The 13,825-nt window shown below is 41.0% G+C and overlaps 1 protein-coding gene across 1 annotated transcript in view; it reads right to left on the bottom strand.

Moving 5' to 3' along the window:
• Positions 1-13,825, bottom strand: part of MEGF6 (multiple EGF like domains 6) — a 262,844-nt gene that overhangs the window by 215,476 nt on the left and 33,543 nt on the right. The window contains exons 2-3 of the mRNA XM_072156315.1: positions 12,026-12,160; positions 5,995-6,104 (exon numbers count right to left, since the gene is read on the bottom strand). Of these exons, the coding sequence (XP_072012416.1) occupies positions 5,995-6,104; positions 12,026-12,160 (245 nt within the window). The remainder of the gene's footprint in view (positions 1-5,994; positions 6,105-12,025; positions 12,161-13,825) is intronic.

Here is a 13,825-nt window from a genome sequence, read left to right as displayed (position 1 = left end):
GGGCACGTCCCGGTACCTATAGGGATAGCTGTGGACTGCCCTTGTCAGGGCGGGAGTTCTTTGGGTCCACCAGGGTGAGTTTCCCCCTCCCCTCTCTGAGGTACCCCCACCTCCGGCCCGATGATGCAATTTACGTCCGAATCACGGTAAGACGAACGTTTTTTATGTCTTTACTGGACGGTGCACCACTTATTTACATTGGAGTGTTCATCTTCTGCGCATGGTGTCCTATTTAGATTACTGGGTAGGTGACACTTTATGTTGTGTTTTACATATTAATATTATTAAAAGTTATATTTTAATGGTCACACACTCACTCTCCTTTTGAGCTTATTCTTGTATATTTATTTGTGAGTATATCTGGCTAATTTGTTATACATTAGGCGTGTATAGTTTCCATATACAGTACCCTGTTTTTAATATAGCTGTTGTAAAGGAGAATGGGGCAGATTTACTTACACAGTCCTGTCACGATCCTGCGGTGTGTTGTCCGGCGAGGATTCGGGTCGGCGCGATTCACTAAGATCTTGCACCGAAGTTCCTGCATCCGTCGCTTCTGCGCCAAGGTCCACCAGAGTTCACCTGCTTCTTCTAAGTGCGTGTCTTGCGACACAATTCTAATCCCGCGCATTGTCCGAATCCACGCGTTGTTGACGGCCCGCCCCCTGAATTCTGTGACATGCATGCCGGCGGCAATTTGCCAAAATCTGATCGCGGGGCAATTCGCCGCAAAACAGAAATCGTCTGGAAACCCGACGAAACTGTGTCCAACGGACCCTTAGTAAATGAGCCCCAATGTGTCACCAACTTTTATCTTGACAAAGGTTATTTATGCAGTCTGTTTTCTGATTGTAGATTATTCTTTACACTTCTATGATTTGTCCAAGGGGATCTGCCATGCCACTTCCATGTGTATCATCATTAAATAAAGTACTTTCAGTGATCAGTGAGTGTCGCCAATCTTTCTTCCTATCATGTTGCAGCATTTGGTGGCATGCTTTACAACTGCGTCATGGCCCTAGCTAGCAATGTTTATGAGGTTTATGGAAAGCTTTTTGAAGAGTTCTTTTGATGCACATGAAAGTAGAACCTCTGGTACAGTGATCAAGGATATCCAATACTCAACTGTAACACTTCAGGTAGATATGGAGTTTCCAAGTAGATGCTCTGGTTACAGGCTCCAGGGCATATGCCATCAGAGATCAGGATGCGGCCTAACAATAAATGCAATAAATGTGCCTCAGGGTAGACAATAATTCTTAATTCTTTTACTTTGATATTTCCAAACATCTTTTTATACCTAAACCAGTAACCTCTACACTTAGAGGATAGGTGCTTCTAACATCTCTGTAGACAGAGGTTCTTTGCTATAAGAGCAGTGAGACTATGGAACTCTCTGGGGCATGAGGTTGTTATGGCAGACTCTATGTACATGTACAAGAGGGGCCTGGAGGCCTTTCTGGAGAGCAAAAATATCACTTATTGATGGATCTGCGTCTTTTTTCAAATTTCTCTACTTCTCTACTATGTTGTACAATTGGTTGTAAGGTCAAAGTTCTACATTCATTTTATGATTTGTGGGTGTTTGGTGTGTTGCACATCCATCTTACTACACCCTGTGGATAACACCATGGGTCCCCTTTATTTACAATCTCAGCTCCGCAGATCCATTAAGTGTTAGGAAATCATAGATCCACACACTGTGATTGTGGTAGTATTTCAACTTTTAAAATTATGCTAATTAGTCAGAAGGGCTACTGGGTTGGTTCTGTGTTGTAGCTTCACAGGCTGTTACAGTGTGCAAGGAGCACTTTTCCTTCCCACTGTGTGCTGAAACTTCCTGTGCACCAATGAGATTAGGTCAGGCAGAGGGAGAAGGGAAGTGCTTTGGGAGCATAGGGGAAGAATGAGACAGGGTAACAGCCTGTGAAGCTGCAGTAGAGAGGGGCTGTTGGAATCACCCCTGTTACCCTTCAGGCTCATTAGTATACCTTAAACAGTTGATTTTAGAAGGGAGGAGGCCATGGACAACTGGATTTTGATGGTAGATTTCCTTTAATATTTGTTCTGCCTGAACTTTTTGAGGCGACTTCTATAACATTTAAATATCACGGAACGCTGAAGATTAATATTAAAATATGCTTATATGTGTGTGAGGAATTCATAGCAGGGACATGAGATGATTTATGGCTTCTTAAGCTTGATGGGGTAAGGGTATAATTCATGTGGGACGGTTTACAGAAACATAAATCTGTCGAGAGTTGATGCAATTAAAATACTGCATTTTTCTACCTCGTTCGGTTTAAAAAAAAGATAAAGGTAAAATTTGTTACCAATGTCAAATTTCTTGAAGAACATTTCTAACTGCGGGTAACAATATTTCAGCTGTTTTCAAGTGATGGCAGATTGTGTACAGTAAAGACATCAATATTTAACTAATTCCAAACATCTTAGATGTTCAGTATTGGTGGGTTACAGCTAAAGCGCTGCAGCGGTTGCAGTCCTACTCCCTTACGTGGCTCAATAATGAAAATTATAGCTCTTATACGGCATAAAGCCAATCACATGATGCAAATTGGCTGTGAAAAGCTGAAGACATTTTTTTCATAATCCAGATTTGGCACATTTGTGTCCATCTAGCCTAAAAGTACGCCTAGGAACTGAAAAGTGGTTCCCTATGTGGAGGTCTAGGGACATCTTGAGGGTTTATTCCTTGTTCTTTTTTTATCCACAGTGATATTTTCCACTAGGTAACTGGCCACCATAGCCGCTTAGGGCATCCAGGTGAGGGGGCTGGCTGCCGGGAAGCTGGGGGAATTTTTATGACAAAAAAATTGAGTGGCAAAATACTTGGGCGCTCTATCCCCTCTTCTGAGAAGGGACGGTAGGGTTTTTATGGGCCAGTATATAGACCCTGAAACCTTCCCCACCCCAAGATAAAATAATTAGCATTTTTACTGCACTGATCACTTTAGAGAAAACGGTTCAATAGTTTCCCTGGGGTGGTGCTGCCTCTAGTGAAATTTAGTGGATAGGGGTAGGTAGGTTGGTGTTAGTGAGTTAGGGTTAGTGGGAAAGAGTTAGTGATTTATGGTTAAGGGAATTGGGTTAGTAGGAAAGGGTTACTGGGAAAAGGTTAGTGATTTGGGGTTACTGGATTAATGGATAGGTTTGTTTTCTTCTCTAATTTTATCAGATAATTTGTTTACATCGTTTATGTTTTTGAATCATTTGTGCTTGTTTCTGTCACCAAAAATATACAGTAAAATTGTTTATGTTACCATATATATACAGTAAGGTTGGTTCTGTTATCATATATATAAAGTAAGTTTGCTTATGCCTATATATATAACCAAATCTATACAGTAAATTTGATATGTAAGATATATATGACACATCTGAACCAGGGATAGTGGACACACTGGACCACCGCGGACGATGATGTAAGCCGACACCTGGTACCAGAGTCTAAGTGGCACCCGATTTTCAGCAGAGCCCGCCGCAAAGCAGGTTGGACTTGTTGCAGTGTGGTACCACCAGGTCCTTCCACAGGTAACATTGTGGTCGGCGACAGGCAGGAGGTCGAAACAGGCAGCACAGGATCAGAGTCGGGGATGTAGCGATAGGTCAGGACATGCAGCACAGGATTGGAATTAGGAACGGAATCGGGGTCACAACGGGAAATCAGGATAATCACAAAGGGCTTAGAATACAGCTTTCTCTTAGGCATAGAAGTACAAAGATCCGGCAGGGGACACAGGAAGGGTCTGGGAATTTATCAGGGAAGGGGGCCGGCCAGCGCCAATTATCAGCGTACTGGCCCTTTAAATCTTTGCAAGCCGCGGAGATGGCCGCTGGAGCCAGGGTCTTACTATTGGTCACATAACCTTAAGAATACACTACCCTTGAATCAAGCTCTTTCTTTGTCTCCTCATCTTCTCTATGCACTACTGGAGGCTGCTACATTTCCAAGGAGCTCCTCATCTTTCCCAGTTTCAACATATACAGCAAATTTTGTTCTGTAACTGTATCTATACAATAAGTGTGGATCTTGTATTGTATCTACACAGTAAGCTTGGTTCTATTACCATATCTATAAATAGGCTTGGTTCTGTTGTCATATCTGCACAGTAAGTTTGATCATAAATAGTGTATCTTAATCGATTTAGGTTTTGTGTGGTACCACACTCTCCCACAATAGAAATTTCTTGTTCGCACAGAAAATAAGTCACTGCCAGATATTTCACGTGGCAGCTTATTTCTTAAAAGAAAAAAAGGGACTTCTGGCAAAGCATACATTTATATGGGATAGTTAGGAGGGTTTTTAAAGCTTTATAAACTGTCTCAGCTGAGGTTTCAGCTTAGCACCACCAATAAGGGGTGTAAGCAGCATAAGGGGTGTAGGGCAGCATCATCTCTAAATATGATGTCATATTCTTACATCCTTACCTCCTCTTTTCTCCCATGAAGGAACACTGAAGACATGCAAGCTTTTTGTCTTTCTATTGATTCTCCCTTTTATTTTTTATTATGATTTCTTTCACATGTCTATTTGGCTCTCAAATTTTTTTTTGTTGATGTACATTTCTAGTAATGCTTTAAGAAAATCTACCATCAAAATCAAGTATGATCTCATAGGTCCAGGAAATGTGATAATCTTCTCATATTTGTTCCATTGCCATATCCATGGCCTTTTCCCTCAAAAGTCAACTTATTTAACTTCAATTATGCTAATGTGCCAGAGGTGCTATGGGTGGCATTACACTGTGGAGGAGCAGTTCATCCTTTCCATTGTGTTCTTAAAGGGAACCTGTCACCAGGAGACCCATTTTTAGCACTCCCCCAGTCCCCACAGAGCATAGTACATACACTGACAAAGTGTTTTTGTATTAAAAATTGGTTTTACAGAAAAAAAGATATGTTATATTGTACCTTTCATTAGCATCTGCTGTGTCACTAGGCAGTTGCCTTTTGGGAGGTGCTGGAAAGGAGCAGTCCACCCCCCCCACCCTTGGGGAACAGCTTCTCCATGTGACCCTTTCAAATTACTGGGCTTAGCGACACCCCCTGCTCCTCTACAGCCAATCCTGAGTGTTGGGAGTTATTCATATATTTGAAAAGGTCACATGTTTCCCAAGGGTGGGGGGGGGGGACTGCTCCTTTCCAGCCCCTCCCAATTGGCAACTGCCTAGTAACACAGCAGATGCTAATGAAAGGTACAATATAACATATCTTTTTTTCTTTAAAACCTATTTTTATACAAAAACACTTTGGCAGCATATGTACTATGCTCTGTGGGGGGGGGGGAGTGCTAAAATGGGTCTCCTGGTGACAGGTTCCCTTTAAACTTCCTCTGCTGTCATGTGATTACAGCAGGCAGAGGGAGGGGAAGTGCTGAGGGAGCAAGGTGAGATAGTGTTATAGCTTAAAATGCTACAGCATGGAGGGGCTCACTGGAACCCTTCTGGTTCAATAGCTTAATGTTAAACGTTGATTTTCAGAATAATGGAGACCATGGATAACAAATAAGAAGATTACCACAGTCATGGTGCCTGGATCTATGAGTAAGTGTCCCTGGTTTATCATACGTGGTTTCTTGCCTGTTTCCTCCAAAGAATCTTATATAGTTTTAATCCACTACTCCTTTATAGTCCAACTATTGGGTAGCTAGTGGTGGCAGCATTTGTGTAGGTGGTGTGCACACTGATGGGTTGTGATTAATACTCCATTTGCAGCCTCAATGGAAGGTGAGTGCACAATTTAGTGAATAGAAATAGAGTAAACACTTAGTTGAATCTGTTGGGAAGGTGTTTATCTGCCACCACCCCTTTAAATAAATGTTCAGAAGGAAAATGTTATTTTTGCATTCAAGCATGTCTCTGAATGAGTAGATGAATGATGATGTCTATTATTTTACCTTTGCTTATTGTGTTCTCTGCAGAGATACTATGGCAATTACATTTAAAGGGTGTCATTTACATGGGCAATACTTACAGTGCTGACAGCCTGTCTCCCCATTCAGCTGTGACCATCCAGGACAGCACTTATTTACAGTCTGATACTCGCGGCTGTATACCTGGCGATACGATGTGTAATATGCTGTTCTGCAATGACATGAAAAGAAAAATACATTTTAAGAATTGTTATAAAATTATAGAAGAATCTATTGTACTGTTTTATTAACCTCACTCTCTAAATCAAACTCATTTTTGTGGGGGCCACGTCAGCCTTGTGGTTGGCTCAAAGGGGGATGACTGTCACTTTATTACTGTATAAATGTATCTACTTGAACTGTTTAGTAGTTACATTCATACAGTAATATAATTACAATCATCTCTGTGAGGACAACCAAAATGCTGTACATAGTGTAAATAACAAAAACCTGAGACAACGGCATGGCTTGTATGTACCCCACATTGACAATTAATGAGCGTGCCCCCAGAGGAACAGCCACCGTGCACCTACTATGTCCCTCCAGCAGCCACAGTGTCCCCAAGCAGTCACATCCCCCCCGAGCAGCCACGTGCCCCTAGTAGCCACAGTGCTCCCAGTGCCCCGCAGAAGCCACAATACCCCCAGTAACCAAAGTGCTCCACTGTGCCCCCAGGAGCGACAGTGCTCCTAGGTCCCCCAGTAGCCACAGTGCTCCCTCAGTAGCCACATTCTGCCCCCAGTAGCAACAGAGTTCCCCTAGGACCCCATTGTGTCCTCAATGCCCCCAGTAGGCATTGTGCTTCCCAATGGCCCCCAGTAGCCACTCCCCCTCCTGAATGGCACTCAGCAGCCACTGTGCTATCCATAGCCACAGTGCTCCCCCAATGCCACCATTAGCCACTGTGCTTCTCTAGTAGTCACAGGGCTTCCAGTGCCTTTCATTCTACCATTTTTGTGCAAACAAACTAAAATTTACTTACCTTTCCTCGCTCCCCAGAAGCAGCAGCTGTCCACTTCTTTTTTCCAGGTTGCACCCGCTGATGATGTTATTACACAACGTGTGTTGGCTTCAAAGTTGGCACGTACAGCGGGCGCACACTGGAGCAAAGAAGAGGACTTGTTTCTTCTGGGTAGCGAGGAAAGATAAGTATTGTAGTTGCCTGGGCGCCTATGCTGCGCTCTCGATGAGCGCAACATGGGGAAAGGGAAACAAAAGCCGGGCCAGAAAACACAAGGCTGCCGGCAGCATTTGGCCCTCGGCCCTTGTGTTTGACACCCATTCTCTAAATTGTAGAGTATAATAGTATATACAAATGAACATGGAGGCCACCAACATTTATCTATGGATTACCTTAAATAAAAAAATCCTCAGCTTCGACTTAGAGGTCACAGAATATTCTGTATACACAGATATGCATTATTAGCCTTTGCAGAGTGCCTGGAATACTGTACTTTATGGTATACAGGCTCCTGCTCTATATGTATTATGAGCAATGGTCACACCTATCATGCTCTACAGTGCTGACAAAGTCTATAAATAGCTTGGATAATTTTAAAAATCTAAGCTTCCAATGGAAAAGTACATGGAACCTCAGCTTCCCCTTTATGTGAACACATCTATATTCTTTTGCAAACTGCCAATGCACAAGAAGATCTCCACTCACACGAATGATGGCCCCATTTCTACAGAAATAGAAAGAAAAAAATAAAAAAAGCACTAAAATGTTGAAGTCTCTGACAATATCCCATCTTACATCCTCCCGATTTATATTTCAGCTTCATTAAGCAGATACACTTGGAGCAATATTTCATACGACTTTGTGAACAACGTCCTCATTTGTTGAGTGCTATATTCTGAGATGTTTTCACGAGCTAATAAGCGGCCTCATTGCTTTACCATTTACTCCATCCCGGGCTTAATGATTGGGGTCAAGTGCATCCATTTTACCTGGAATTGCTGCTTTGAATTCATAAAAAAAGAAAAAAAATAAGCTTTTCACACTATCAGATGCTGTCAACAATTGTCAACGGTAAGATATTAGAAGTCCACATAAATGTTTGGTTGCTAGGGCACAGATGTTCAAACACCACGCCACCTGCTTTCCCCTCATTCATTGCTCCGATATGAAAACACAGAAGGGACATAACACTCTCTTTAGTTATCAGCTCATACCAGTTTTTGCAGATTAGGACCTCTCTTGAGTTGACACATTGAGTCATATAATGGCTTTCCATAAGTATGTTACAATGTTCAGTGGATTAAGAGCAGAAGCCTCCCCATTGGTAGCGTACTCCATTCGACTTAGATTTGGAGGTATTTTAGGAGTCATTTTATAGACCTTGGACAGAGACCAAGGAGAATGAACAGACTGGGGTAATGAGGCGCTGGCAAACTTACTGCTTGTAAATTCACCAATCAGTATCTACTGTATAAGTGGCTCAGTCTATTTGGCTACGAGTGCGGACGGTGGAACGTGACACCTTGCCAAGGCTTAGAGAATGGTTTGTGTGGTCTCGGATACTAGGGTCTTGGGACCATGAGACACAAAGCAGAAAAAATTTCCACAGCCAAATGCTCTTATGATACTTCTTATGATTTCTGTAAAGCATTGAACACAGGAGTAAGTCCAGCTGTTCTTGATAAAATACAGAACGGTGTAGTTAGGAATTTACTATGTAATCAGCAATCTTTACAGAGTAGATTCTTAGATATGTAAATAAATAGAAGAAATTATGTTCTACCGTTCCTGGTCAAACGGAAGAATGGATCTACTATATATTTTTGGCTACCAAGTTTTGGAGATTATTGACTGTTAGCTCGGAGAACCTGTGGATGATTATGATGATATGATGAACTCCAAAAACTCTTGCAAGACAGACAATTCCAGTTTACTAGGATATGCTTTGCTTAGATGGCTTACATGCAAGTTCTTGAGGTACCATTTGCTCCCTTGTTCCAGTGAAAAGAGGAGTGTGGAAGCTTCCCAATACCCCACTATAAAACTACAACTCCCAATATACCCTGTAAGCCATTAGTTGTCAGTATATACCTAGAGTTGTAGTTGTAGAGCCACCCATTAGAGACAACTGATATAGATATCTTGAGAAACCTAGAACCTAAACAATGACTTGTGCTTTCCTTATCACTGTAGATTTAATGTACTTATCACCTTTATCTTACTAAGAACCAGCCCCAGATCCAAGTAGAGCAAAACATTATACAAATAATACAAAGCAGATAAGTGGTTTCTAATAAAGATCATACTTTAATATACCTTAATAAAGATCATACTTTAATATACCTTAATAAAGATCATACTTTAATATACCTTAATAAAGATCATACTTTAAATATTCAGGTTCCGCTCTCCATGTAGGTATTAACTACAGTGGCTTTGTAACCCACTTTGTAAACACATTCTTAAGGAGTCTCTTGCATTGATTGTATTTCTTAAGAGCTGGCCAAAAAGGATGTTTGGTGGAATTGTATTCTACAAAGGGTTTCAAACAATTAGTTTACTGTTTCTTATTAAGGAGCAAGTATCTTACCACTGCTGCAATGCAAGTTTAGGCTTTTGATGTTCTGGCAAAGAGTCTGTCCGTGTTATTTAGACCCTTTGTTCACAGCGCAGACACTTGGAATAATCGCACTCACTCCTTTCTGCATTACAGTAGGCTATACATTACTTCTCATAATTGCTGAAAATTACAGTTTAAAGTGAGTTCATTGAACCTGACACGACAGTCCTTGCGATGTGTGGGATTCTTGTATAGAATACCTTCTCCCCCATTGTAAAAACTAAGACCTGCCTTTAAGGTTAGCTTTGTCTTATTCATAACATGAATCTACTCTACTATCAAGTGTGGCATATAAGAAATAGCTACCGCTAAAATATTATAGATTCCTCCTATAAGGAATTAACACTATAAGGCAGATTTATCAAGCTGCCTAAGAGTTAGAATGTGCTTAGTTTGCCATGCCAACCAATTACAGCTCAGTTTTCATTTTACCAGTGCTCATGAATATTTTAAAGGGGAGCTGTAAATGTTTGCCATGGGCAACTAAGCACATTCTTACTCTTAAGCAGCTTGATAAATCTGCCCCTATATTTCTATAAGGTGTTGAGTTTTTATGTAATAAGCAGGAGCTCTACTACTATTTTAAGCTCCTAGGGCTTCAGTGCAATGTAAATCAATTGATATAACTGATATTTCTATGCAAAGAAAATTAAAGAATAAAAGAATAAAAATATAAGTAAGACTAAGCTTACACTTGCGATTGGTGTTTCTTCAGAAAACACAAGTAAGACTAAGTTTACACTTGCGGCTGATGTTTTCTGGATTAACGGATGTGTAAGGGAAGTTAACAGAAATTCTATGGGGAAGGTGTACAGCAGACATTCCATTCCCCTTCTGTCTTCAACCTCGTTATACTCTAACCCGAAGACTGGGCCTAAAATTGCCAAAAATAAATTAACTTATTTCATAAACAAAAATCACAAGATTTCACAAATGTACACAAATGTATCCCCAAAGAAAAAACTAACAAATAAAATTAGAAAAATAATTAAAATAAATAAGGGAATGACCACAGGGCAGTTTTTCCATCGGAGGAAGCGTTCGGTTTATTTGGTCATGGCCCTGTTTTTATTCCTCGTACTATATAAATGATAAAATAGCAGCTTGTCTTGATCCTCTACCTGGGGCTGCGCTCAATTCCTCCGCAGAGTGTCTTGATGAATTCTCTTTATCTTGGCATCTGTACAAGGAGCTCTTAGTGTTTATCAGTTTCAATTTCATGTTCTAGTTTAATGATTTTTTTTCTCATGTGATGAGACGGCAGAAAATGAAATTTAAAGAAAAAAGCAAACGGGTAAACTGGTACCAGGCAGAGTCAAAGCCTTAGGTATACCAGCACAAGTGGTCCTGTGCAATAGTATTTAAAGTAAGACCCCCCATATACAGGGGCTGCTGATATTTAATCTGCTATAAAAAGAAAATCTGACATTCTGCAGTAAACAAAGGCATGAATCATTTCTTACCAGGTGAATCAGGTGCTGTGCTGTAGTGGTTTATTCTGAGACTTCCTTTAATGAAACCGATGCCATATTAGGCAACAGGCTCATTTGGGGCCCTAATGTCACAAAAAATAATATGTCTCCATCATTCACTGTGTGTGACTACTGCAAATTCCGTCCCAACTCCAGTCAAATGTCCTCATGGGTTGACCTTCCCGGAAAGTACATCACAGCAAAAAGAACAGATTCTTCAGGCAACAACACCAGCTCACCGGCTCTGGAATAGTCAATCTTAAAGGACATCTACCATCATAACCAAGCATGAAAAACCATTTACTCAAAGATCCAGGCACAAAGACAGTGGTAATCTTCTTATATGTGTTATCCATGGTCTCCTTCCTTTTAAAATTAACTTTTAAAATTATATTAATGGAGGTAGCATTACCAGAGCCCCTCCATGCTGCAGCTTCACGAGCTATTACATGACTGTGTTCTGAAACTGCCTCTACTGCCATGAGATTACATCAGGTAGAGGGAGGGGGCAGTGCTGAGCGAGCAAAAGGGCACAGTGAGACAGCCTGTAAAGCCACAGCTTGGGTAACACTCCCCCCAGAGCCCTTCTGGGTCATTAGCATAATTTAAAAAAATTGATTTAGAAGGAAAGAGGCCATGGATAACAAATTTATGATTACCACGTTCATGGTGCCTAGATCTATCAGTAATTTCTCCTGGTATATCATGCCTAATATTGATGGCAGTTTTCCTGTTTGATGCTAAACTTTGTATAGTCACTTTAGGCTCCTGCTGCTTTATCTTTAAATCATTGCAGTTTTGTCAGCTCCGGAGAGATCAATAAAGTTACTATTGCTTACCAAAGTCCTAAATGCCTAAATGACATGTAGCACACAGGGTTCTCCTCACTCTATGAAAGGACTAATTGAGTCCCACAAGGGGCACACTTCCAGTGGATCTGCCCATTTTGACTTAAATGTGGTATATGGTATAGTAGGATAGTATCATACAGAAATACGATAGAGAGATAGCATAGATCTGCTGTATAATCCAGTACCTACCTCCGCTCATAGCCAACACACCACATCTGTCCTGCACATCCTTGTTTCCAAACTTTCACCATTCGACTATAGGCCTCAACCACCGGCTGTTTGTGAGCGACTATGGTCAGTTCTCTTTCGGGACACACATTTGGCCTGAAATGAAAAAAAAATATTAATTTAAAAACGCAAAGATTTCACAGATTTGTTGATTATAACTTGAATTACTTTTGTTTAGTTTTGTGATTTTTTTTTTATTTGATTTATTTTGCTATATTTTTAATACAAATAAAATATCTGAAATACTGAATTTTCACACTGGTTACTTTTCAGTTTTGCTGTGTAGACTTGGTCAGAAGCCTCATTGCGCGGCTTGGACAAGTATTTAACAGGTGTCTGCGCTGGGATTGTGTCGCATGCGATTGTTTATGGCGCAGCTTTGTTAGCTTCCATGCAACACCAATTGGGGGGCGTGTCGTCAGACGATCCGACTGATTCAGACTGAGCACAGGATTTAACATTCAAATTGTGTCGCAAGACAATGCACTTACATGTACCACTTAAAAGATGGTCAACTCTGTCGGACCTGAGTGGGGAAGCGACACATGTAGGATATCGGGCGCACAATCTTAGTGAATCGCGGCACATTCGGTGAACTTTGCCGATGGGGTAAGTAAATGTGCCCCTATTTATTTCATGCAGAGTAACATCTAATGGATGCTACTGAAAATACATACATAAGACAATCCCTTTAAGATGAAGAAGTTAAAATGAGGACAGCATCAGATACATTCTAATACCAGGCCAAGAATAATTGGGTGCGGACAATGCTATTAATCAGTAACTTTGTTTCCTACAGGATTGGCTCTACAGACCCAGATTTGGATATAGAAAATACAGGAGGACACATGGAAAAGAAAGATTTATGGCAGTCGTTGTGATAAGCAGGAAACAAAAGTGAATGTCTCTGTTTAATGACAACTGTATTTAAAGGAAATCTTCTATCGGAATCATTGATGCTAGACCAATGCACCTAACGCTCACTTTAATATTTTAAAAGACATTTTTTAGCAAATTACAGGGATTTAAGAATGTAACAATGGCGATTCTGGACTGCATAAGATGAAATGTGCAGGTAAGTGTAAGCTCTACAATCTGAGATTCTGATGGTAGATTTCCTGTAAGAGGTGTTTTCTAGTCTCATGTGAATAAAGATCTATCACTGTATGAGAAAATGTTCTTTAATACACCTTTTTGAAATTTTTTACTATTATTTGATGTCTGCTTGCTGTTAGTGAATGGAAATATTGGGGCACATTTACTAAGGGCTTTGCGCCAGTTTTCTGTTGCACTTTGCACGTTCTTTTTAGTGCAAACTGCTTGCAAATTTATTTAAGAAGTGTCAGCGCCACATTTGTGTCACAGGCAACCCTTTCGTGGTGCAGCTGCACTAGGCATCTTCACACAAATTAGGGGGCGTTCCGTTTCCCTATCCCTTAAGGATTCTCCCACCTTTCTCTCCAAACTCATCTGATCTAAACCAACAATAAATACTGGGGCAGATTTACTTACCCGGCCCATTTGAGATCCAGCAGCTGGTTCTCTGCGGTCTTCCGTTGATTCACTAAGGCAGTTCCTCCGATGTCCACCAGGTGTCGCTGCTGCGCTGAAATCCGCCGAAGTTCGCGATCCTATACTTGGTGAAGGTAAGCGCGTGTCCCGCGACACTTTTTTTTTAATGCGCCGGTTTCTCCGAATCTGTCGGGTTTTCGTACGGCCATGCCCCCGATTTCCGACGCGTGCATGCTGGGTGTCGCAATC

Source organism: Engystomops pustulosus, chromosome 6 (genome assembly GCF_040894005.1).
Source record: "Engystomops pustulosus chromosome 6, aEngPut4.maternal, whole genome shotgun sequence".
Taxonomy (NCBI): Eukaryota; Metazoa; Chordata; class Amphibia; order Anura; family Leptodactylidae; genus Engystomops; species Engystomops pustulosus.
Note: the sequence above shows the minus strand (reverse complement) of the source record. Positions and strands in the feature narration are given on the sequence as shown.